Source organism: Chamaea fasciata, unplaced genomic scaffold (genome assembly GCF_029207755.1).
Source record: "Chamaea fasciata isolate MVZ Bird 193981 ecotype frontalis unplaced genomic scaffold, bChaFas1.0.hap1 SCAF_1, whole genome shotgun sequence".
Lineage (NCBI taxonomy): Eukaryota > Metazoa > Chordata > Aves > Passeriformes > Sylviidae > Chamaea > Chamaea fasciata.
The window spans coordinates 145,358,217-145,382,396 of NW_027094086.1; the positions used below are offsets into that span (position 1 = coordinate 145,358,217).

General features: G+C 40.0%; 1 protein-coding gene across 5 annotated transcripts in view; it reads right to left on the reverse strand.

The window, feature by feature from the left end:
• Positions 1 to 7,784: 7,784 nt before the first annotated feature.
• The window catches only part of RBM33 (RNA binding motif protein 33), a 96,321-nt gene continuing 79,925 nt past the window's right edge, over positions 7,785 to 24,180 (reverse strand). For 3 of the 5 annotated variants that reach the window (XM_066200874.1, XM_066200858.1, XM_066200865.1), the window contains exons 16-19: positions 22,329 to 22,532; positions 20,755 to 20,943; positions 9,456 to 9,544; positions 7,785 to 9,273 (exon numbers count right to left, since the gene is read on the reverse strand). In XM_066200874.1, coding sequence (XP_066056971.1) covers positions 9,225 to 9,273; positions 9,456 to 9,544; positions 20,755 to 20,943; positions 22,329 to 22,532 — 531 coding nt within the window. In that variant the 3' untranslated portion in view covers positions 7,785 to 9,224. The remainder of the gene's footprint in view (positions 9,274 to 9,455; positions 9,545 to 20,754; positions 20,944 to 22,328; positions 22,533 to 24,180) is intronic. The other 2 variants (XM_066200883.1, XM_066200892.1) reach the window with 2 other exon arrangements.

Consider the following 24,180-nt stretch of genomic DNA (forward strand, 5'->3'; position numbering starts at 1 on the left):
ACTCTGTGCTGCTGTACAGGAACATCACAGTTACAGAAGGCACAGCCTAATTTGTTTGAGACCCTAGAAAACAGGATCGGAAAAGGCTGTGGGGCTATTCAGTCCATCCTCGTGCTGTCTTAAAATCCTTCTCATGAAAGGAGAATCCTCTCATCAGTAAATTAATGAAAAGATTGTTGAATAGGTAATAATCAGTGGCATACAGGAGTAGAATCGGAAGAAATAGAAATGCTTAACTCCCAAGTTCTCCCCACAGCATCCTCAATGCCAACAGCATCTCCACAGAACAATTTTCCTGCTCAGCATCTTTAATTTTTCACCAGTTGAAGGCACACATTCCCCTGGGATCTTTTCAGAGCAGCACGGATGGGTGAAAATATTTAATGTATATTCAGCAGTTACCAGAATTGACATCTGAAACCAAGGAGCAGTGGCACCGTGTGACCAGTCAATTCTCATTGAACCCAACTAAGGATGTTTTCTGTAGCTTAAGCCCTGGTCTTTGAAAGGCTGAATGTGTAGAGCAAAAGCAGAGGAAATCTTTGATAGATGAACCATTAAAAAAGCTCCCCAAAATAAATATTCACAGGGTGTTTCTACTTAGGGCAGTAGGGAGGTGGTTGACTGGGTTGCAATTTTTGAAGTTCAGCACTAAATCTTCATACCACACATACACGTGCTAATAACTCAATTCTGGAAGTGCCTGATGCATCCAGCCTAAAAAGGCAGTAGTCTTTTTCCTCACAGATCACTCCATCTAGAGATCAGATATCTGCAATTAATTCACTGCTCTTCTCTTTTCCCAGTGACTCTTACAGCAAAAATCCTTATTTATTAATACCAGAGTGCATAGCCTTCCACTTTGCAAGATTAAATTTAATCTCACCTCTATTATTCTGATTCTGTAGTTCATCCAGTTCCTCTAAGATACTCCGATCCTCCTCCTCATTTGAGCCCTCCCTCATCTATCTGCCAACATGCTTGATGAGCATACTCCAACTCTTCCTGCCCAAATCATTACAAAATAATTAAGGTCAATCAAGGCCAATTTTTGAAGCACACCAGTAGGCATCTTGAGATTGGATTTTAAACATTTGTTTGCACCTCCTTTGGTCACTCCCTTTCCATCCCCTCAGTAACTGTTTTTTAGCCACATTGATTTTACCCCTCTCCCCGGGCTGTCGGCCTTCCAGCTCTCAAAGCACATCCCTGCAAGAATCCTGCAATCTTACAAAATTATAAGTTCATCAGCAGGACATTTTAACTTCTAAAGACAAACAGACTTTGATGCCCAATCCTCACTAACCCTCTTGAAAAGGGAGCTTGTTCTTCCTCTGTCCTGTGCAGTGGTCAATCCATTCAGTTTAGGGCAGAACTGGACTGGAGTCAATGCTCATAAGTGAATCAACTTCACTAAAACACAAATTCCTGCCCCAAGGCTACAGACTGACGGGCAGGGAAAGGTGGTACAAGGAGGTGAGAAGACAGGACTCATTGAGTTTGGGTTTTGAGGGGTTTTGGTGAGGTTTTCTTTGGTTTGGAGCCTTCTCTGTGAAAGAGGTGATGCTGCAGCCGGATATTTACAGTGTGCTTCTACTGTTCATCCATGACAAAATCACAGGTTGAAACCAAGTTGGAACTTTGATCACAAATCTGGATATTCTTATGTGGCTCCCTATTTAAATCAATCAGAGGCTTTTTTTTTAACCCTGATGAGCCTTCTAAGGTCACTGTGCTGGTTGCTGTGTGTCCTCCACCAGGCTATCAGCAGAACAAGCAGCTTGGGGTGTCATCAGTCTGCTCCACGTAACAACATTCTCTTGAGATCTCCCCCAGTGATTACCTGACAAGCTAGCAATGCTTCCCTGGAAATGTGTACACTGGATCACAGGTGCCACTTCCAGTGATGCCAGGATTTTTACCCTTTAACTTTGTGAATAATGTTAACAAACTACTAAAAAAACCCTTCGAAGTGCAAGACAGATGATTCTGACCTCTTCTTGATCTAACACAGGCCAGTGGAATTAGCCTCCATTTATGCTGATATAATTGTGTTCAGGAGACAACTGATGGTGATCAGACTGAGCTTGTCAAGAGCTCCTCTTTATGTCATGAATTAAGACAGGTAATATTTGAAAGTAGAGATCTTTTATTAGACATGTTGGTACGGCTAAGCAGTACCAGAAAAGCTTTAACACCCACAAGCTTTCCTCCTTGTGTGTTCTTTATCTCTTTAAAAAGAGATCCCCTCTTAGCTTCCAGACCTTTTGGACCAGCCACACAAGCACAAGTTCCTTTTGCCCTCAGCCACTTTTCTTTCCATCTGGGGCACCTCTGCACAGCTGGAGAAGAACCCTGTGCTATGCTGCTGATGAAAAAGTAAGCCCAGCAATGACGCCGTAAAAAAAATGGTAAAATAATTCAGAGTGTGAAGCCCTTTTTTGACAAGTTTGAAGTTGTACATCAAGCAACAACGCAGGAAATTATAAATATAATTTTTTATTGACATACTTCAGGTACAATAAATATATTTACATGTTCACATTTCAAACATGGAATTACATGTAAAAAAACTTGTACATGAGATCATCTTTGTATTTCCATTTTACATTCACTTAAATAGGTACGGACAAAGATCTCTTATGCACGTGGAGGATTTGGTATAGTCCAGTATTACACTCAAGCAATCAGCAGTGCACACCTTGTGCAGATGATGCTGCAGAAAACATGAGGCAGATGCACTCCCAGTGCAGTCAGTATGATACAGTCGGCTGCTGAATTTATATCCTGAACTGCTAATAAACAAACTCTGCAATCCAGATTAAAGCAGTACATTTGAAATGATTCTCAAAACACCCAAATATAGATATATATGTATATATATATGTATATACACACACTGCTTAGGACTTTACAGGTTAGGAAGGATCACATTCAGTAATAGTAATAGGAGGTAGGATCGTGTCGACAGTGTTGGTATTTCTACGTGGCAATAACAAAAAGTGCTATTACTATCACTGAATTCAAGAACAGAGCTCCTGAAAAAGTGAAAAGGATAAAATAGTTGTTAATCCTGTTTAGCCTGGCTAAATGCTCAAGCATGTAAAGGAAATGTCTACACTCCCCAGCATGGGTAAAACTGCAAAGCAAAAGTGTTAAGTGATGCTTCTCCAGTGCTCTGGGACTGCAGCATGGCCTAAGGGGTGACACCTGTATCAAAGCAACCTCAGCTTCAGGCACCAAAGTCTGCAAAGAAAGGTACGGTATGGTGGGATTTCAGGGTAGGACATCTAGAGTTCAAGTACCCTCAGAAGAGCTGGAAGAACAGAAAACAGAGCAGAATATTGAATGCAACACAGACAGAAAAAAAAAAATCAGATAGTGAAAAGGGAACGAAAAGGGCAGGAACATAACAAGGAGGCAAATATCCTTGTGGAAATGGAAAAATGGGGGCAAATGACATGGAAATGAGAAAAAGCATAGCAGAGAGGCAAAGGGTACCACAGGAAAAAAGAAAGCTGACTTAATCCAAAGGCTGCTTTAGAGATAAAATTATATGCAATGGTACAGAAGATCAGCTGTGAATAAATAAATAAGTGTTAGCATCTGGTCTCTGCTGGATCTGTAAGTGAAACTGTTTATTAATTAGAAGTTAAACTGCTGAAAGAAGTTCCATCATCTGAAAAAGAAAACCTGTAAACAAATGGTTCTGTTATTCTCAAAACAGAAATAAAACTATAAGGTTCCAAACTCAGCCTGACAGACACTAGGAAAAAAAATACCACGCATATTAAAATCCATTAGATGCGCACAAAGAAAATCCTGAACAAACACAACATCAATACAGCAGTGTTTGAAACTCTGATCTTCCAAGTGACTACACACTACATTGCAATACAGCTACATTAACTGTACACAGGTTCTTTTACAAAAGTATTTGTAATCTGCAATCCTGTTTAAAGTTTAGATGGTAAAACCCACTTAACACAAGTGCTGTTACATAAAATAAAAGCAGTGTAACCTGTTGAAAAAGTGAATCTATAAAGCCCATTTCCAGTTAGTTTGAAAAATCAGTGCATCCAACCAAGAAAGCAGAGAGCAACACAGGCACCTAAAAGACCCCGTGAGATTAACTTTTCCTTCGAGGTTTTCTTTAGTGCAATAAGGACCACACTTTCCACCAAAATAAGCAGAGAAGTAGGAAAGGGAGTTTGTTTGTTTGAAATTAAAAAACCCAACCCTGCCAAAAGCAGCATTATAGAGAACAAAATGATCCTTCCCAACCATATTATACCAGAAGTTGGTATACGCAAGGATCCAATATGAATCTGGTTTTGTACACAAGCCCCTGTGCTCATGTGGACAGTAAGTTATCTCCACAAAAATCAGGTTACAAAAAAACCTTACAGAAAATCCTTAGGATTTAATACTAATTAATTTAAGATAAAATACTTTCAAGTATTATGTTTATGAATTAATTAGAGGACAAGGCATGATTTAAGGTAACATTGAAACAAAAGCTCTATGTTACCCTAAATGACCTTTATAATACAGCTAACTTTCTGCAATCTGTTCAGGATTTGTTTCCTTTACATTTTATTTCTCATCTACCATGCTAAAAAAAGAAGTGAAAAGAAAAGCACAAAAAATGCATTAAAAAAAAAGGTTTATGTCTCTCTGAACAAAAAATGCCTTTTTGACAGTGAACAGGTGAAGCCAGATTTCTACCTTCAAGTACCACGACTCGTATCACAGACACAGCACTACACAAAGGACAGAATCATCACAATACTATGCCAGAGGACAAATCCAGGGTATCTCCCAGGCAGACCAAAAAAAAAAACACCCAAAAACAAAAAACCCCAACAAACAACAGGCCAAAAAAACCCTCAAATGAAGAAACCCCAGAGCCTCCCACCCACCCTGTCACCCCAGCTACAAGGGTGACACACCCACACTCACAGACACGCAGTTACTGAGTGCAAACAGCAGGAAGTGCCTGCAGCAGCTTCCAGGGAAACTGCATCATTTCGAGCTACATAGATAAAAACTATGCTCAAAAAAAGACAAAAAATTTAGCACCAAGTAAAAGGTCTTATCCCCAGCAGCTGACATTAAAAACAAAAACAAACAAAAACAAACAAACAAACATAAAAAACCTATGAGGACCTCCAAGGTTATTCTGAAATAACTTTCAGTTTTACTCTCATCTGTATCCTTGTAGTGGAAACCTAACAAAAGTGAATTAACATGCTCAGTCTGCTTGGCATTTTAAAGGCTAGAAGGAATTCTTTACAGAAATTTGGAAACCTGAAGCGAATCTTCAGAGTTAAACTGGGGCGATAAACTGGATATCCAGGGATATCATGCAGAGGGGGTGCTTGTATCCACTCCTCCTTTCCCAAGTCCCACTGGGGATATGTGTGGGCTGAGGACAGCATCCCTCTGGCTATGGAAATGCTACAGACCTGTCCTCATCCCCCTGCCTGCAGCGAGGACCCTGAGCATCCCCAGCACCACAACACAGGGCTGCTGGGGCACTGATAACACTGCGAGGCACCAACGTGCCACCAACCTGGCCTACGTGTGAAACCAAAACTGTGACACCAAAACAGCCCAAACTTTTGAGGACAGTATTACACCACAGGCCTAATTTCTACCTTCAAACAGCACAATGGAACAAACCCAGAGAGATCCCGTGCCTTGGTCTGACAGTGCACTGTAATTCCCCTCAGAAGTTAAAGGACAGAGTAGTTTTTGGGGTTTTTTTTAATTAAAAAAAGAAAAAAAATAGAACATTCTACTGAAATACCACAGATCATATGGGTAATTCAATATTTTAGTCAAGGCAAAATATGAATAGTTATAAAGTGAATTTTCCAGCGGTACAAGATGGAAATGAAATAATTTGGGAAAAAAAGAAAAAAAAAGCTGACTTCATGTAACCACCTACTGGAGTTGACTATTTAAATAATTATAAAATTATGCTAATAAAAACTGAACAAATAATACACAGATCAGGATATATGTATTGACTTACTAGCATCTTTATAAAAATTTGAAGATATACACAAAAACACGTCAACATTTATGGAACCATATCCATTTAAATTTAGGTAAGACAACACAAAAAACTAACAAATAGCTAAGTTGTGGTTGACTGTAAGCACTTTGAGTAGCATTTTAATTTTAAAAGGTCAATATTTACATACTACATTAAATGCCTTCTCTTTTTTTTTTTTTTTACCATTTTGCATTGTACTGTGAATTCACTACAAAGAAAGAACAAGATAATGGTTGCAACAGATCTTCCAAGAAAGTTAACTTGAAATGCTCAGATTTAACTCTGTGCTGGAAGAGAACACATGAAGAACACATCCGTCTAGCTTTAGCTCTACGTCCTTTGGGGTTTTTTGGGAGGAGACAACAATTGGATCTAAAGGAGCTGTATCATCCAAACTGATCAATGCCAAGAGATCCACTTTTAAGTCAGGATTTGAGAAGTAAGAGAACACAAACATTTTAAAAAATGACTCACCTAATTGCTACTTTTGCTACTGAGTTTTTCAGGATATTAGAGAGATATGGTGACAATATAGGGTGTGAGTATGTATGTATGTGTATAATAAAACAAATATAGACATACATACATAGGGTATGTTTACATGTAGGAAGGTATCCAGGTACTGCAGTAAGCAACTGCATTAAACCCCAGCAATCCACCCATACCCTGCCTATGCACAAGCAATAATCTCCTGCAACCGCTGTTAGAGAGGATTCATCTACTCACTAAACAGGCATTGCTCACATCACTCCTTCATTTAAATAGATATGAGGCCATTTCATGCCTTTATTCCAAAGCCACACATTTGTCTCAAAAAAAAAAAAAATTAAAAACCCAACTGAATAAAAATTTTTAAAACTTAAGTTGGCTGAACCTCAGGCTCTTTGGGATGGATTCAAAACCCAAAGCAGGAGCGTTTCTACAAACTTCTTTGACTTTTGAATCAAACCCATATTCTTAGGCTCCAAGAAACCCTCTAACCCCAATAATGTTTGTTTCTGACAGGACAGCTGATCAACTGCAGATGTTCCTACTGCTGAACTCAGCTGCTGGCCTGTCTGGCGTTTGCATCTATCCCAGATTTCCAGACATGCACTACTGTAACTCCACTCTGAGATTTCTCCTTGTCCTGCTCCCTAACAGTGGGATGAGTAACTGTTTAATGCCCTGTTTTTAAAGATAAGCAGTTATTTCTTAAGAATAAAAGTGGCATATCCTGAGGGGGCAGCGTAGAGGTCCCAGAGCTGATGGTGTCAGGAGTTAAACTGACTGGTGCTGATCACTCTGCAGGTCTTTGGGGTTGGTCCCACTGGGCACTTCCTACCTGCAGCTCATGCGCTGCCCTAGGCTTGGCTCTACCCTGAAGCACTAACAGCACTTCACATACAGCAATTGTGGCTGTCATCAAACATTATGCATGAATTATACAGGTGGGTGTAAACCTCACTTCCATGAAAAGATTCTCATTCTCTTACTGTGTCTTGTCACTAAGTTTCAAATGGACTTAAAGAGTATTTCCTAAGCACCATGTTATTCTATATTATTTCAATGAACAGAGAGCAGGTCTATCTAGAAGACTTTTGACAGTACTTACTCCCTCATTGTTTTTGGTAACTTTTACTTAATTGAAAATATGGACCAAAAGTGGAAGAAAACCAATTAGGTATCTGTGCCATTAAATCACACCCCCCACCACCCATCCCCCCCCCCCCCAAAAAAAGATACTATTAAAAAAAGGTACTATAAATTTGCTTAGCTCATCCCTTCCAGCTTGGCATGCCTATTTTGGACCCCATTTACAGCTCTTTTATTTCATACCCATAGTGTTCTTCTGCAGTCACTCAGGTAACAAACCTACATTTCTGTAAGTCCCCCCTTCAAAAAGTAGGTGGAGTGCTTAAGAGTATTCCTAAAATAAAGCATGAAGCAAAACATCATGGTCTAAAAACTAAGGAAATGTTCATAAAAACTGGAATCCAATATAAAGATGACATTTTAATAAGTTTATTCAGAAATAACTGAAAAAATTCTTCCTTTGGCAACCCCATCTGGATGGTACTAACCAAAAGGAAATATTACAAATTTTACTTTGAATAAAATATAAGCTCCTTAATGTTTGCATGGCATTTTTGGTAACTGACATGTTCACCAGGAGATTCACAATGTCCTCATAGTCCTTTATGTATCAGGAGCACCACAACAAAACAAGTCCTTTCAGTTATGGGTTTCTTACGGTTCAGCAATAATCACAAAATAAATCTCAAAGAAAAAAACCTGATCAAAATAAAGCATGAGGCAACCATGAAACACTAGCCCAAAAGAACTATCAGGAATGCACCACTCTTCCTGAATAACATTTTTGAAGTGACCAACCAAATATTTCTTTTTCCTTGCATCTGGCAGAGTTATTTAAAACAACCTAATTACAACTTGGAGTTCACTACCCCACAATGCTACTGAAGGGCAAAGCTCCTTGTTTTTAAAAACCAAAGGAAAATACAGCGGTGTTACTCCTCCTACACAGGGCTTTATGGAATAACTGGAATTGGAAAGAGAAGATGGAAGTCTATGTTGGAATAGAAAAATGCAAAGACAGACTTATTTACAAAGATCAAAACTACAATTTTCCAGTGTCACCTCCAAAACTTCTCAGCAAACTGCTATTCAGCAAAGCAGACCATGTTCAAATCTATTCAAGAATACCTTCTGTGCTCTCAGGTATACAATGCAACTAATTTGTTTAGAAAAATGAGTTTTCATTCAAATACCTTGCACTGAAGATAAGAGCAACCATTATCAAATATTCTTTGCTATGGAGAAAGTTTTTTAAATCTTTTGCTGTAACCATTCTCTCTCAAGTCACTGTGGTCACACAGTAGGATCCTGAAGAACAATGTCTACATGCATCAAAAGCATTTTGAAAAAAAAAATTTCTATAATTCCATGTGGTTACAACAGAATGTGAAGAAACTGAACAGAAATTCCACCTTTGCAGATCCTCTCGAATTCACCTCTCCTGGAGGTCACCTTGCTGCTTTCTGTAGTTCAACAGAGCAGTTACAGACTGAGCTGACAGGGCTCCCAACCCGATGGATTTTCCACTGTGAGTCTGTAGCTCCAGAGTACACGAGGTCGGTGCAGGGGCTTCTCTCAGCAGACATCACTCCACAATCAGCGCCACGTTGATGTGGGACAGATCTATCATGTGCCTGTTAAAAGTTAAAAGAAAGTTAAATGTGGTGCTCTGACTGATCCTGGCATGGAGCTTCTATGAAGGTCACTAATCAACAGATGCTTGATTGGATTAAAGAAACACTGAGCCAGAGGAGACTGATTTTATCTTCTGAAAGGAGGGAAGGGACCACGGCGGCAGCAATGCTTAATTATTTACCTGTGGAATTTCTGTTGAAATGCTAAAGCATGGGCTGGCTCCTTGAATTTTGCTATGGCTTTCCGTTGTTGAGGAAGCATCTGTAAACTCTGCAGAGACAAAAAGCCAAAACATATTTTTAATATTCAAGATCCACTTCACAATAGCTCCTTATTTTGCATGAAACCAACTGAAATTTTAATGTATTTCTTTATTCAGAAACTTATTTCTGTTCTCTTATTTGTGTCCAATAAAAGAATAGACTGGAAAGAGATTTCTGAGACTGCAGTCAGGGTCCCAGCTGATGGTGTTTGAGTTGTTGCATTAAGCAACTGTACCACCTGGAAAACCCAGACTACCATTTGTTAAGCAAAGGTGACAACTCTTCAATTCAATCCACGAAGATGAGCCAAACTCCACAGCCAAATTCCCATCAAGAAGTATTCAACCAGTCAGAGCTCAACCGCCCACACAAGTACCTGGAGTCGATTACCTGATGTACATTAAGGGATCAGGGCTTTCCATGGGTTAAACGGTACAGAAACAGAAAAAGTGCTAAGTTCACTCAACTGCATACCCTCACACTGTTTTTATAAAACAAGTGGCCAGCTTTTGACAGACACCACCACAAAACCCCACTGAGATGGATTAGGTCACCACATCCAAATCCTCCATACAACACACATCTCCCCAGACCAGTCCATCTGGTATGTGTCTCCCATACCATGAGAGCAGCGGTTCACAATGCTTTAGCTATGACAAATCCCCTACACAGCACTGAGCTCTTCAAAACTACAGCACACCTCAGCCAGGGCTCTGCAGAACTCATGTCCTTATTCCCTGCTTGCAGCAGAGGTCCAGGTCAGGCTGATCCCAGAGAGCAGCCCTGTGGCCTTGGTAAAGAGGTGTTATCACACTTACGAAGATTAAAGTTTATGCTTTGAGTTAGCCCTTCAGTTATAATAGATTAATTTTCCAAGATACTTGAGAAATTCAAGAAGATGAAGCCTTACATATTAAATAGCTACATACCCAACCATCAGTGAGAACATCCAGCAAGTATTCAGCATCACAGAATAGTCAGGATGGAAATATGATCCTGAAATCCTGCTGCCTGTGAACACAGGCCAGAGATTTCAGAGTAATGAGGTTAAAATAGATCTGAAGGCTTCAATTGAAATTTCACAGTTCCACAGTGATTCCAACATCTCACAGAAAGTTCTGGATGTTTAATAGCCTACGCTGCAGCACATTAAAGACAGAATTGCTCTGATTCAGCTTCCAGTTGTTCTTACAGCTTTGGATGCAGAATAAAGAATTATTAACATTCTACTTTTCTCTGAGTTTCTACATAAAGGCAATACAGTTTTATACTGAGATTCAGAGAGATATATACACATATATATACACACAGACAAATGCATGTATATGGACACCTTAAAACTTTTCTAGATTATGACCTCCTGATGGATAAGTATGAACATAATTCTTTGCTCCCCCATTTTGCCTGGACCTCAGCTGCATCCCCCACACTTGTACGATTGCAGCCCTCTGATGGTCAGTCTTCAGGATTTTAAACTTTACCTTCAAAAATTCTGTATCACCATCTAGACTGTTAAAAAACCACCACACATCTTTAGAGAATGCAACGATTCCTTGGGAAACAACATGCAACCCCACTCAACACATCTTGGGGGTGACATACTTGGGTATCTCTTAGTGAAAGAATTTTGAATCCCACTAATCTGTTCCCTGTTCATTCAGTCTAATGGAGCATTTTAAGCAAGATGTCAAATGCCTTGATGAAATTTGTTATTAAAATTGTCTATTTCTATCTTGTCTGAACACATAGAGCTCTCTTGGTAAAATGTGCATTCAACAAAAGCCATGGCACCTAATAAGTCATATTTCTATGTATCTAAGCCTGACAATTCAGCTTTGCCACTTTCTGTAACTTACCTATCTGTGATTTTGAAGCAATTAACTTTGCACCCTCTTGTAACTGACAGGAAACTTTCCTCTCTCCAGGAAAATCACAGATGTTTAGTATTTCCACCAGCCTGTGATTTCAAAGTGAAAGCTGAGTAGAAGTTAAAGGATTCAGCAAATCTGATAAGCATCAGCAGGTTGATTTTATAGTTTTTGGAAAGCTGCTATGATGAAAAGGTATAGCTAAGTCACTGCAACTTGTCTGAGCTGGTAGAAATAGGATTTAGCTTAAAAAAAAACCTACTCGGTGTACAATTTTTATTTCTTTTTAAATCAGAATGCTGTGTCAAGAACACAGTTAAGCACATTTTACCAACAAGAATGCAGTCATGCTGCAGAAAGCAGCAGTGAAAGAACCTGGATAAAGCTCAATTCACCTGCAGGTTTATCTGCAAGAATGTGACAGAGATGCTTAGGTTTGTCTTCTCCTCTCTTACTGATTTCATTTTTTTATGATTTATAGAACTACATCCTAACACACATTTTCTTGACAGCACTTCTCGTTAAAAAAGAAAGAACCACGAACTAAGTAAGTCCTATCACTGAGGCCTATGCTTTGAAGACTAAAAATTAAACACAGCCCTTAAATAAGATTTGGAAAGAAGAAACTAAGGGTTGACAACAAAAATATCTCTGAATTACAACTACAACCAACCACACAAAAATCTGTTCCTTTCAAAGAAGGCAACCCTTTTTAATAAGAGAAAAACCTGTTTGAATCACCAAAAGGATGAATATTTCAGTGAACAGTTCAACAAGAGGAGCTGTACAAGAACTCAGGGATGCATCCTTCCAGCTGCACCCTGCATGTTCTGCTGCCAGCTGCTTCCCTCCCCTCTCCAGATCCACCTCCAGCTCTCCTGCTGCCAGCTGATCCTCCCCACAATGTCAGGTCTCACTCAACTACCACAGCAGATTCTCCCAATGCTTTATGCTCCAGAGCCCGATGTGATCAACTGAAGAAGAGAAGCTGTCTTTGGTGACTTTTCCCACAAGAACTGAACTATTACTGCATTAATATTCTTGAGAGGCACAAAAGCAAAATTTGATTTTGCAGTTTATACAAGCATGATGATGAATTATTAACAAGTTTCTCAGCAATTAGCATGTAAAAAACTGACTAAAGGAAGACATTCTGGTGTAGCGCAGACTTATTAACGAAATTAGACAAAGCATCTAAATATTATTACAGATCATTTATTTATACTTTCTTATGAATTAATGACTAGTTTGGGTATTGTGTTCTTATATTGCATTACTGCTTTATTTTCCAAAGGGAAAAAAGAAAGCCAATCAAAACACTAAATGCGTTTTAATAGTCAAATGCTTTGGCAACAAGGCATCAGTTCTTGGGTAAGTTTACTGAAAAGCATCTTTATTAGATTTAATTTCACTGGTCAATACAACTGTGGAAACAAAAAACCAACTCATCTGATCCTTCACTGAACTGCCTAAACAAAACCCATCACCCAGCCTGGGGTAAGGCAGCATCTTCTCGACTGCTGCAGTTACACTTGCCTAGACTTAAGACTGAGACTTAAGGACTGCAAAACAAAGAATAAACTAATGCTATGCAAACAATACTGTTCCAGTTGGAAACTGTCTGAAAAAATTAATTTTAATGGGCTTAATGCAAATTCTCAGCCTCTGCTGCACTCAGACTATGTCAGCAAAAATGATGCTTAATCACTTCATGTTTGTTTAAGTATAAGAGATATACACACCTTTTTTGGGTGTAGATAAAAAAAACCCACCTTCTGGTTTTGTTTTAACTAGAGACAATTATTAAGCTAAGTTACTCTGAAGATGTGACCACAGCCTGAAATGCTCCCATCTTTGCTGTATTTTCAAACAAATCCTCATTTACCAGGACTTGCAAGTGCGAACATTATGCACCCAGCTAACGAAGATTTATTTATGTTCTGATTTTGGGACTACATCTTCTTACTCACTTAACTACTTAACCCCTGAGTTTTGTTTTAAGAGCATTAATTATAAGGCACACAACACATTTACCATAGGTGTAGGTCCTGATCTGCTGCTATCCCATCCTGAGCAGACAGGCTATTGGCTGGGATCAGAAATTAGAAGTTCCACTTCAGCAGAAACCTGAAGTAAAATCACTGCATACTCATCCTACTGGATTATTTCTATCTTTTTGAATTTGGGATGATTTGCAGTTCAGAGCTGATCTTACATTTAGAGGATGTTAACAGCTATCATCAGAAGACAACATTCCTTGTGTACCCTGTGGTATTTTATTAGCTCAAAACATTCAAGGCATTATCTCAAAAGATTTACTGCACCAGCTTCTGCTTTTGTTGATTCCAAACACACAAGCTAGGAAAATACATCCAAAAATGCGTTCATTTTGCAACTCTTAATCATGTTACCTTGCTAGTTTAACTTAAATTTTTTCATCCTTTTGGAATAATTCAGTAGCTGTTTTTTTGGGGGTTTTTTTCAGTGATAACACTTAATAGCCCCTCTCCCCTTTTGGAAACATATGGTCCCAGAGGCACAAACACCATTGCTGATGGGCTCAGCCTAGGCCAGTGGTGGGTCCATCCTGGAGTTGGCTCTATCACACACAGGGGAACCTTCAGGCAGCTTCTCACAGAAGCCACCCCTGTAGCCCCCCCCCCTACAAAATATGAGCATGCAAATCCAATACACATTTCTCAAAACATAATTCAGTGTGTTGATCTTAGACCTGAGGCAGCACCACAAAGCAGCAAGGAGCACCACACAGGACAAACGACAGCTGCTCTCTCCTTTTCAAAGAACAGATACTCCTACAGCAATCCTTGGTCTTACGATCTTCATTGTAATGACAAAACACATGGTTCTGTGCTTCCCAAAGCATGATACCTCAGTTTGATCTGAGTTTGATATTATTCTGTGACTTACAGATGTTGAAAGGCCAGTGGTGGGAGGCAGAGAGGATGCAGCACTGCCTCTGGAGACCAGTTGGTTCTAGTGAGCATCTCTTGACTTCCCATTTAATGGGAGGGCCCTCACTCTTCCTCCACAGGAGACTTCTGTTTTGCCACATTGTGCAACACCAGAATCTCCTATCATGAGCCCCTAAACTGAAATATCACAATCCTCCCAAAGTCACAGCTCTGAGAAAACAACTTCATTCACATGTTCTCTTTAAGTTGACCTAGTCAGATGTTCACCAGAGGATGAAAACCTCTTCCAGAATCCACTCAGGTGGAAAGGATTGACAATACATACAATAACTTCCAAGGGATTTCAAATGACTGGTTACTTTACAGATTTGGCTTAACAGATCTACCATGCAGCACTTCCTGATAGCAGCCTGAGGTCACAGGTATTCTGAGCATGTTCCTGTGTGACTCTGGAGAACAGAGATTACATTCTGACATATTTCTAGCATTAAAAATAAAACGCTAGAGTGAGGAAGAGTGTTTTACATGGAAGGATTTAGGAAGCACAGATGCAGATTTTAGAGTGAATGGAAAATTCAAGAAACCCAGTATTTCATAATCGTACTTTTGACTGAGAGTTTGCTTACAAGCTGTTTTAAAACATACTATTTAACTCAACAACTTAAATAATAATCAGCAGCTCTGGCTTTTTCTGAAACTGAACTACTACCAGTGACTAAAGCATAAACATCATAAAAGGACCATTCCCTCTGAAGGTATTTCCTTAGGCCTGAAGATCTACACTGCCCTCAAATTTCTCCTCTATTCAAGCTCTGTAATTAAACTTGCACTTACCTGTACAATATTGAAATAGCCAGTAGGATCATATCAGCACATTAATCTCTAATAAAGCTCCACTGCAAAACCAAGGGCCTTGAGACAAACAGCAGGACATCCTCGAGTACAAAGCAAGAGACTGTTTGCAGAATGCAAACACCTTTGATACCAAAACTCTCAGAGCTTACACAGAGACTAAGAAGTTCAAAGGGAGATAACAGAGCACTGGGAGATGAAAACCAAGCAGGTAAGAACGAGATTGGAGCAAGCACTCATTTCAACTATGGGAAATGAAAGTTTCTTCCTTTACCTGATTTCTCTCACTTAAGTAAATGAACTGCACAGCAGACCACACGTTCAGTTCACCAGTGTGTTTGGGATTAGGAGTTCAGTGGCAGTTCATATAAAGCTGCTAAAAACCAGGTCTGTGCAAAAAAAATGTAAAGTTCCCCCACCAACATCATCTCTAGTGTGTGATCCAAACAACAAGACAAATAGCAGCACAACTTTCTGAACAGAAAGACGAGATTCTAGTTTTTTCTTCTCTCCCACCAATAAATGCAGACATTTTCTTCTTGTCCTCACAGTCTCCTGACACTAAAGCATCTTTCCTGGCAGTGACACATCCCAGCCACTACCAGCAGGCACAGAGGCTGGGACAGAATGTATTTATTTCACCCTCAACTGTTGCAATTGATCTCTTCCACCTTCTGTTCCTCCTTCCTGCTTTTCTGCCACCTTTGACTTCCTACTATCTGCCCTTGAAAGTACTCAGCTTTCTTTTTCCATATGCAAAGTGTCACGAGGGGAAAGATTGTTCTGTCCCTGAGCTGGGCATCTGTTACTCACACACAGCTCTACAGCAAGGCTGAACTGGACAGGCTCATAATGGAGCTGCTCTTCTTTTCCCCCAGCACAAAGGATGGAGCAGGACTGGCCATAGCTCCTCCCATAGCTCTGCAACAGCTGAAAATGTTTTCACAAGTACAAAGACCACAATGGTTCCCACGTCAGCCTGAGCACCTTATGCCAGAGCAGAAAACCCCCTCCCGACCTGCACGAGCACCCATGTTCTGGGGGTGTGCATCCATGGCATTTCCACCCATGCCTCTGTGACGTCAAGATAAATCCAGCACTTTGCAATGCAGTCAGGGCAGGGGGCTGGCTGTGGCTGCCTTTACACCAGCTGAGCACTAGGTAGCACTGTCACTCCAAGAAAGCAAAGCCAGGAACAGTGTTGGAATTGTTTTTCCTTTCCCAGACCAGAAATGACAGCGTTATCAGAGTAAAACCCTTATTTGTAGAACTAATCAAAGTACACCTGCAATCCCAACATTCTCATCACCTCTGATATACAATAGTGTAACATTCCTTTTTTCTCTTTCTTTTAAACATCAAAATTTATGATCTTAAATCTTCACAGATACTGAGATTTTGAACTGATGTTTTATGTTTCCATCTATTTGATATAAGAAAACATGATTAAAGATGATGATGGAATACCTCCATAGAACAATTCCCTCAAATTATCTGCAGATCCAGAAAACAGTTCATTCTATCTGCCACCATCCTAAAAAGACTCAATTCACCTGAGGGTGGCAATAACCAGCTGAACACAAGTCTCTTTAGATAGTATAAACATCAAACCTAGATTCAAGACAACAAAACAAACAAAAAAAACCCCAACCAAACAAGTGCTGTTTCTCATGACCTTTGCAACTTATTAGTAATCTACTTTATCAAGTGATTCTGGATGGATGTGCATTGAATGTCCCTGCTCCACCACCATCCTCAGGAGGCTTCAGTTTGGTGATGTGCTCAGAAATCTTCTGTACTTTTCAACACTTTGGAATACATAATTTTATTTATAACGTGCAATTATTTTAGAATCAGTGATGAGATTTTACTGCAGGTACATCATTTGCTTCTGAAAGCTTATCCTCTCTAAAAAGAGTATGATAGCAAAGTGTATGCTGGAAGGAAGCACTTCTTAATTCCATCATGTTTGAGCTGTAAAAGGCAGCTATAACAAAGGGGATGTTCCTGGAGCCCCAAAGATTTTCTTATATTCACTGTCTTGAGAATCTTAATTTTTTTTCCCTATGATAATAACAGAGCACCTTTAGTGAAGCAGGGATGAGAATTAAAGAGTTTTCAGTGATTAGGCAACAGAGGGCATTTCAAAGATTATCTATGGGAAAAGATAATTTTCTCCATTTCTAGGGTATGGGAAAGGAAAAATGCCAAATTTCCAACTTCAACTAAGTTTGCCCCGTCCTGTCTTATGCATGCCCAGTTATTCCCAGAACACTCAATGAAATCTGATGGCAAAGCTTGGAGCACTGAGTATCATAAACTGAGGGAAGTTTTTAATTTCCCTTCCCAAGGTTTGTGCAAGGTACTTGTACCTCGAGAATGATACTGACAAGAAAAACCTAAAAATAAAGCCCCAAGCCTTTTGCACCCAGAAAAGCAAAGTAAGTAATATCTTCCTCCCCGTTCACTCCATGATATATTATAGACTTTTTCCACAATTTAAAACTGTTATGCCAGCAAATATTCACTTTCTGAGTAAAGACACAGGATGATCACACTGTAACAAACTCAGGCTATTTGGAAACCAGAGCTGGTGTGGGATCAGTTGCTTTACAGATGCCCCAGCATGGCAGATAAAGATTAAGCAGAGGTCCTCCACCAAGTGGGACAAGTGCTCATGGTCCATTCTTCTTGTCAAAGAGCAAGGAGATCCTCGGAAGTATTTCTTCCTCCTCTCTGTGAGCTCTGCCTCAGTGCAGCCACTCCGACATTCACATCTTGACTGCAGCAGAAATCAATCCATGAGACACTCAGATTTCTGAGCTGTGTTTGCACACTGCTTTGGACCAAGGTGCTTGTTTGACATCAGAGGTGTATGTCCCACAGTTTGTGAACCCTTACCTTTCAGGGATTTGGGGGTTGGATATGTGTCATTTCAAGACACTATCCAGGCATGAAGAGAACTCCCTAAGTTTTGATTCAGATTTAAATTTCCTTTACAACTAAAAAAAAAAAAAAAAAAAAAAAAAAAAAAAAAAAAAAAAAAAAAAAAAGTATGAATTCAAAAGACTTATTTCCCCTGGAGGCAAATAAAATGGATAATCTTGATCTCAGAAGAGTTAAGTTCCTTAAAGAAAAATCTAGTGAATATTGTCAACAGCTGAAGACAGGATATTCTACAGCAGAAAGACTGAGTCAGATACAACTGACTCACCTTTCCCTCCTCTTACTATTCCTTCAGCTCCATCAGACACCAGCTAGAAACCTGGGCATCTTGCCTCATTTCAAAAAGAGCAGCTAGAATTTAACACCCTACTATTTTCTCACAACTGCCATGTCCCCAGATCCCTCCTATTTCAGTCCATCAAGCTGCAGCACTTCACCTTAGAGGACCAGAGCTCTGCACTACCCCAAGATCTGTTTGCTCTGGTCCCTGCCTCTCACACACACTGTCCTCACACAGGAATCCCCAAAGCCTGCATGGAAAGAGCCCTTCCAGCCACCACTGGGCCCGCTTCAGCAGCTCACTACAGCACTGCTTGCTGCAAAATCCTTTACATGAAACACACGTTAAAGGAAGAACAAGGAAATAATTGAGTATCCCTTTGCTATCAGAGCCTCCCAGCTGCAGGGGATTTTGTACAGCACTGAGCACTAACAACAGTTAACACATTAATTTACAGCCAGGAGAAAATCCACTCGTGTACTTCAGGATATTGACCTCTTTGAAATCTAGCACCACCTGTATAAAATTAATTGCTGCAGATAGCAACAATGTAGATTTTCAAACATTCTGTTTTCCATTCTTCTCCTCCAAGTCACTTAAAATTGTTGCTGCATCTTCCTCACTTGGTGCATTACAACTTTTGTGGTGCTACTTCTCATGGTACCATTAAAAAACAAAATCAAAAAGCTAAGTATTACAGATGGTGGAACCAGACTCATATTGTTCCTACAAAAGCATCACTTTTTTCCAGCATATCTCACCATTCATACTTATGCAACATTTAGTCTCAAAAAAGCCTGGAAATTTCTAGTCTTCCACAAGTCAAACTTGAAATTCACGTTCAGAATTAGCACAAGAGCATTCTGCATCATTAGCTAAATTCAAGTATCTTGTTCAAGTACTACTTCTAGATTTCTTGCAAGGTGAAAATGGATGATGATTCAGAAAGCATAATTTCCAAAGGTACAGCTGATGCTGCTGCAAGAATACAAGTTCTGGAGAGCGCAGATATGCATCAAATCCCACTAGAAAATTAGTCATTGTTTTTTTCTCCTGTAAGTACATCCTTCTAAACTGGCCTGTGACATTGAATTGAGCGACCGAGGTTTGGAGTCTGCTATGAAACAGCAAGTACTGAATAAATTTTTTAGCACATTCTCAATAACTTCTCTCAATTGTGAGATTTCCTTGCAGGGTTTCTATTAATCTCCTTCTAATATTCTCATGCAAGATTTAGCAAGTAAACACTGAATAAATGTGCTTTGGAACTGTATGAATAATTTCCTCGAGTACTACAGAACACGAAGGCACAAAGTATTTCGAGAGGGTAGTTTTGCTTTCCCAAACAAATTAAACCTCTCTGAATTGATGACGTAAATAATTCAGCATTATTCCATTTACTAAATTAGGAACAAGTGAGGCAGAGTGTTCATCTTCAGGGAGCAGTGTGTTTTGCAACAGAGAGATGATCCCAGTAATAAAGAAGTTTTACAGAACACCTTCAATTCATGCATTGCATTTGTCTGAAAATGTTGTTCCTGTCAAAAGGAGAAAAATTTCTCACCTGTATTCTTCATTATTCATTGACTGATATTTTAAAATGCAGTAAGAATAAGCCAGACAGGGCCTCCTAAGCCTTTCACTGCTTTGAAAACCTCCTGCTTTCCTCAAGTCGTTTAACTGACACATCAGTTCCAGGAGGCAGCTTGTGAACAGAAGCTGCACAGCAGATACACCAGTGTGTGCATGTCATAACCTTGCTCACAGGCCCCTACTGAAGAGAACCTGCTAAAAATTAAGGATCAATAAAATCCTCCAAAGAAGACTGTGTTTTCATCTGAAAAAGTAGAGAATGCTACACCGTACAAGAGGTCCATTGGGTCATTAAATGCTTGTACAACCCAGGACTGCAGTGACAGGAAAAGCTAACTGCCAAAAAGGAGAGTGGGTGCAAGTCAACAATAAACAAGGACAACACCCAAAATACATTTGCTTTGATATGACCATCTGGCTTCAACAACCTCACAGAATGGACAGGCTTGTACTGCCTAAGAAAATAACAGAAATAGCACTGGAACTCTAGAGAGAGATAGAACTGGAAAAATGAAGGAGAATTTTGCAGCAGGAATGTGATGGTTAGCAAAATCCTACCATGCCTCCTGTGCTGCAATATCATCACGTGCTTGTCTTTGCTACCAGGTGTAGCTTGTGTGGGTGGGGGTGTCTTCAAACATAAATTACCAATAAGAACGCATTGTATTTAAGTGTCAGGGAATTAATTGAGCTTTCCGGAATGAAAGCCTTTTGGCACAAAAATGATAAACCAAGGTTGACCTACCTGAATGGGTCCCACTGACATCAGCAGGTTTTTCAGTTGGACATCAGTAGTTGATGAAGAAAGCCCTTCAACTGACACAATACAGGGCTGAGGTTTGCACTCCACCACTCGCAGGTTCTGTTTATTTGGCATCAAGCGTCCTCGGCCCATCTGGCCTGCTACTCCTCTGCCTCTGCCATGCATAATGACCTGCCAACAACAAAAGTAACAGTATTTTGATTTACTTACCCACTGACTCTGCTTGCTGCACTTGACAGAGGAAATAAAAGTTGGTTATTTACTTGAAGATTTGATTAAAGTACACGTTGATTTAGAACAGCTTGTTGCTGTTTGCCAATTTGAAAGGCCACTTATTAACATTCATCCACTGCTTTTACAAACCTCTTTTAGCAGCATAAAGTTATATATTGAGTTATATGTACTGCATTCATCCCAGAAGCCTCAGATCTAGCACAGATTGATCAATCAAGCAGTGGAGGATCCCAGACAAAAATACATAACCTAGTTTTCAACACTGATCATATCAGCAGCATGTGCTCAGCTCCCACATTTTGAGTCTGGGTGATCCCTCTTCTTTTTCTATTCTTAACCCGTAGTTAAATTTAATGTACTCACAAGATCAGCAAAGTGCTTCAAGCACCTTCAATCTCTACTGCTACCAACTCTTGATCTGTTACCAGAATGGAGTTTTAGTTGCATAAGGTTAAATAAAGTAACTTTTAAAAAGTTCCTCTCTGCTGTACTCTGGAATGGGAAATTCATGGATTTAATGCTTGCAAATTAAATGCTGAACAGTTAGAGAGTAGAAAAATAACAATAAAACAGAGTAACAAACATTAAACAGAGTTAACACTTAACACTGAGTCAACATTCAACAGAGTTTCTTGATTCCTACTTGGAAAGCCTATGATGGGTAGTAACTTTTCATACCCTTCAACATCAGGAACAAAACTTTATCCTTATAAGAAGCAGGAAGATTATGGCCAACAGTTCAAAAACAAGAACTAACTTAAAAGCCAAAATGCCAGCTCTTTTCAAGGAGTGTGCCAGCTTGCAAATGCAGAGAAGGCACACACTGCTGCCACCCTGACCCTTCCCTGCCTCCTACCAGTGCATGATCAGTGCAAAAATCAAGTTACAAGATCACCAACTGTTTTGAGTGATACCAACTTTGAGGATCCAGCAAAGGGCATTCTGAAACAGTTACTGTGTGTTCCTACACATGCAGGAAACAGCCAAAATAAAATCTTAAGCACAACTTCAAAAAACCACTTGGTTTTAAAGCCAGAAAGCACGTTGGTTACCATCTCCTCCAGTAGCTGTCTTGGGACACATGCACTTCCCCAGGGAGTGCTGAGCTGGCCAGAACGTCAGCAGATAAAGCAACCTGCAGGCATTGCCAGTCTGTGCTGGGTACAAACAAGTCTCTCTAGATTAAAAGCTGTATATGCAATTATGCATCTCCTGGGCCATGCAGCCCTGCGCTAGCAATTGACAAACAGAATGCTGGTTATTAATAGAGCAACATAGCTAGACAGTGAAACTTCTAGCAGCAATATGCAACTAAAAATCACCTTTTTAGGCTGATGGATTCCCTGGATGTTTTTGACTCCTTGAGGAGCTGGTGAATGGATCTGTCCCTGCTGCTGCTGTTGGTGCTGCTGCATTCCCTTTGTCAATGTGACCTTCCGCACTGGCTGCTGTTTCGGCTCCGGGGGTTGTTGAGGTCGCTGGAGTTGGCCCTCTGGGTGAAAAAAGCCAGCATCCTCTCCCCCCTGCTGAAATCAACAACACAACAGCAGCTCAGTGTCCAGGCACTGCACACCCTCACCATAAGCAGACTCCTGCCACATTCCAGCTCATTCACAGTGTCCAGAGCTTTGCCTGCTAAAGTAAACTGGTGGCTGTGGCAGGCGCGTGCCAAGGCTCAGCCTGGAAATTGCACTTCAGCCTAAAATAAATCCCTGCTATCTGAAAAACAGCTTACTTTGTTCAGGCTTTATTATAATTACAATAGTCAATCATGTCTTTTTGCATACAAGGCAACAAGATGTTTTCACTTCTGTTTCCAAATCATTCTTCCTTCTAGGTTACATGTGAACTACGGTGTGTGTTATTTTTTTACTACTTTTCTTTCCTTTTTTAATATAAAGAGAAACATATACATTGCAGAAGGAGGAGCAAAGAACTGTGGAGGTGTTCAGCTTTAAACCTCCAACCTCCCTTTAGTTAAAAACTGGTATTTATTTTGAATTGCATACTGATTCTGCCAACTTCTATACCAGCAGCTTCTTAAGCAATCCCCTTCCTCGGACACCATCTGTACTTGGAACAGTTCCTCAAGGTGTTTTTCTGTTTGCCTTACAAAGCTCTTATTCCACACATTTGTAATAATAAACACAGTGATCATAAACACAGTGAAGCACCATCTCAGTGTCTCTCTCATCCAAGATAACTCTTGCCATTACATCTCTTGGTGCAATCAGGCACAGTAAAACCATGAGCTTAGAGCACTGAGAGAAAAATTATTCCCTTCCACTGCCTCTACCCAAAAGGCTGGTGTTTCTTCTACAAACAGTGACTCTTGAATTTGTGTCTGCCTGGCCAGGTTAGATCAATCACTGAAAATTCCATGGAGCAAGAACTAGCAGACTCTGACAGATCAGGTACTTTTGCATCTGTGACACACATCGTATTATTGCATGGTTTCAACAGCAGTACCTACACCTTGACAGGGCTTCAACATTAGACTAGTGAACATTTTATCTGCAGGGGGAAGGCTTTGACTAACTCCATAACCAACCCCTGGTAACCCCACAAAAGCTCTCAAACAGAAGGCATGTCTAAAGGAAAAAGTAAAATATTATGCAAGCACTTTTGGAAAGTTCTCTTTTCCCCTTCCCTTAAATATTCACAAGCTAAAACTCCTTTTGCATCTGTAACACGTCACAAACCAGAGGGTTTCATGCTAGTTGGCACAATTCTTGTGGATAAGGAGACAAAACACAGGAGTGCAGAAGGAACAGACTTATGGTCTAAAAGCAAGACTATTTTCATTGAGAATACAAATCGGTACCTCTCTACATTAAAGAAAAGCAAAAGAAACACCTACTGAGGTCTGGTTACTAAGGCTCAGCTAAGATTTGATAAGAAAGAGTCTGTGGTATATAGGCCAGTCTCATGTTTGCAAGTTCGGTACTTCAATTTCCACCGCTCCAACTTCTCAAGAACTCAAGTACTTCAATCCCAGAGAAATGAGCTTCAAACCTCCTTGCACTAAACTCAAAAGCACAATCTGTCACAGGGAAAATCCTAAAGCTCGTCACGGCATTTGTCCACAGTGTCCAAAATGAGAAAGCAACAGAAATCTGCATCTGTCTTTTCCACCTCTGATCACAAACAGGTTTTTTCTCTGCTGAACTGCAT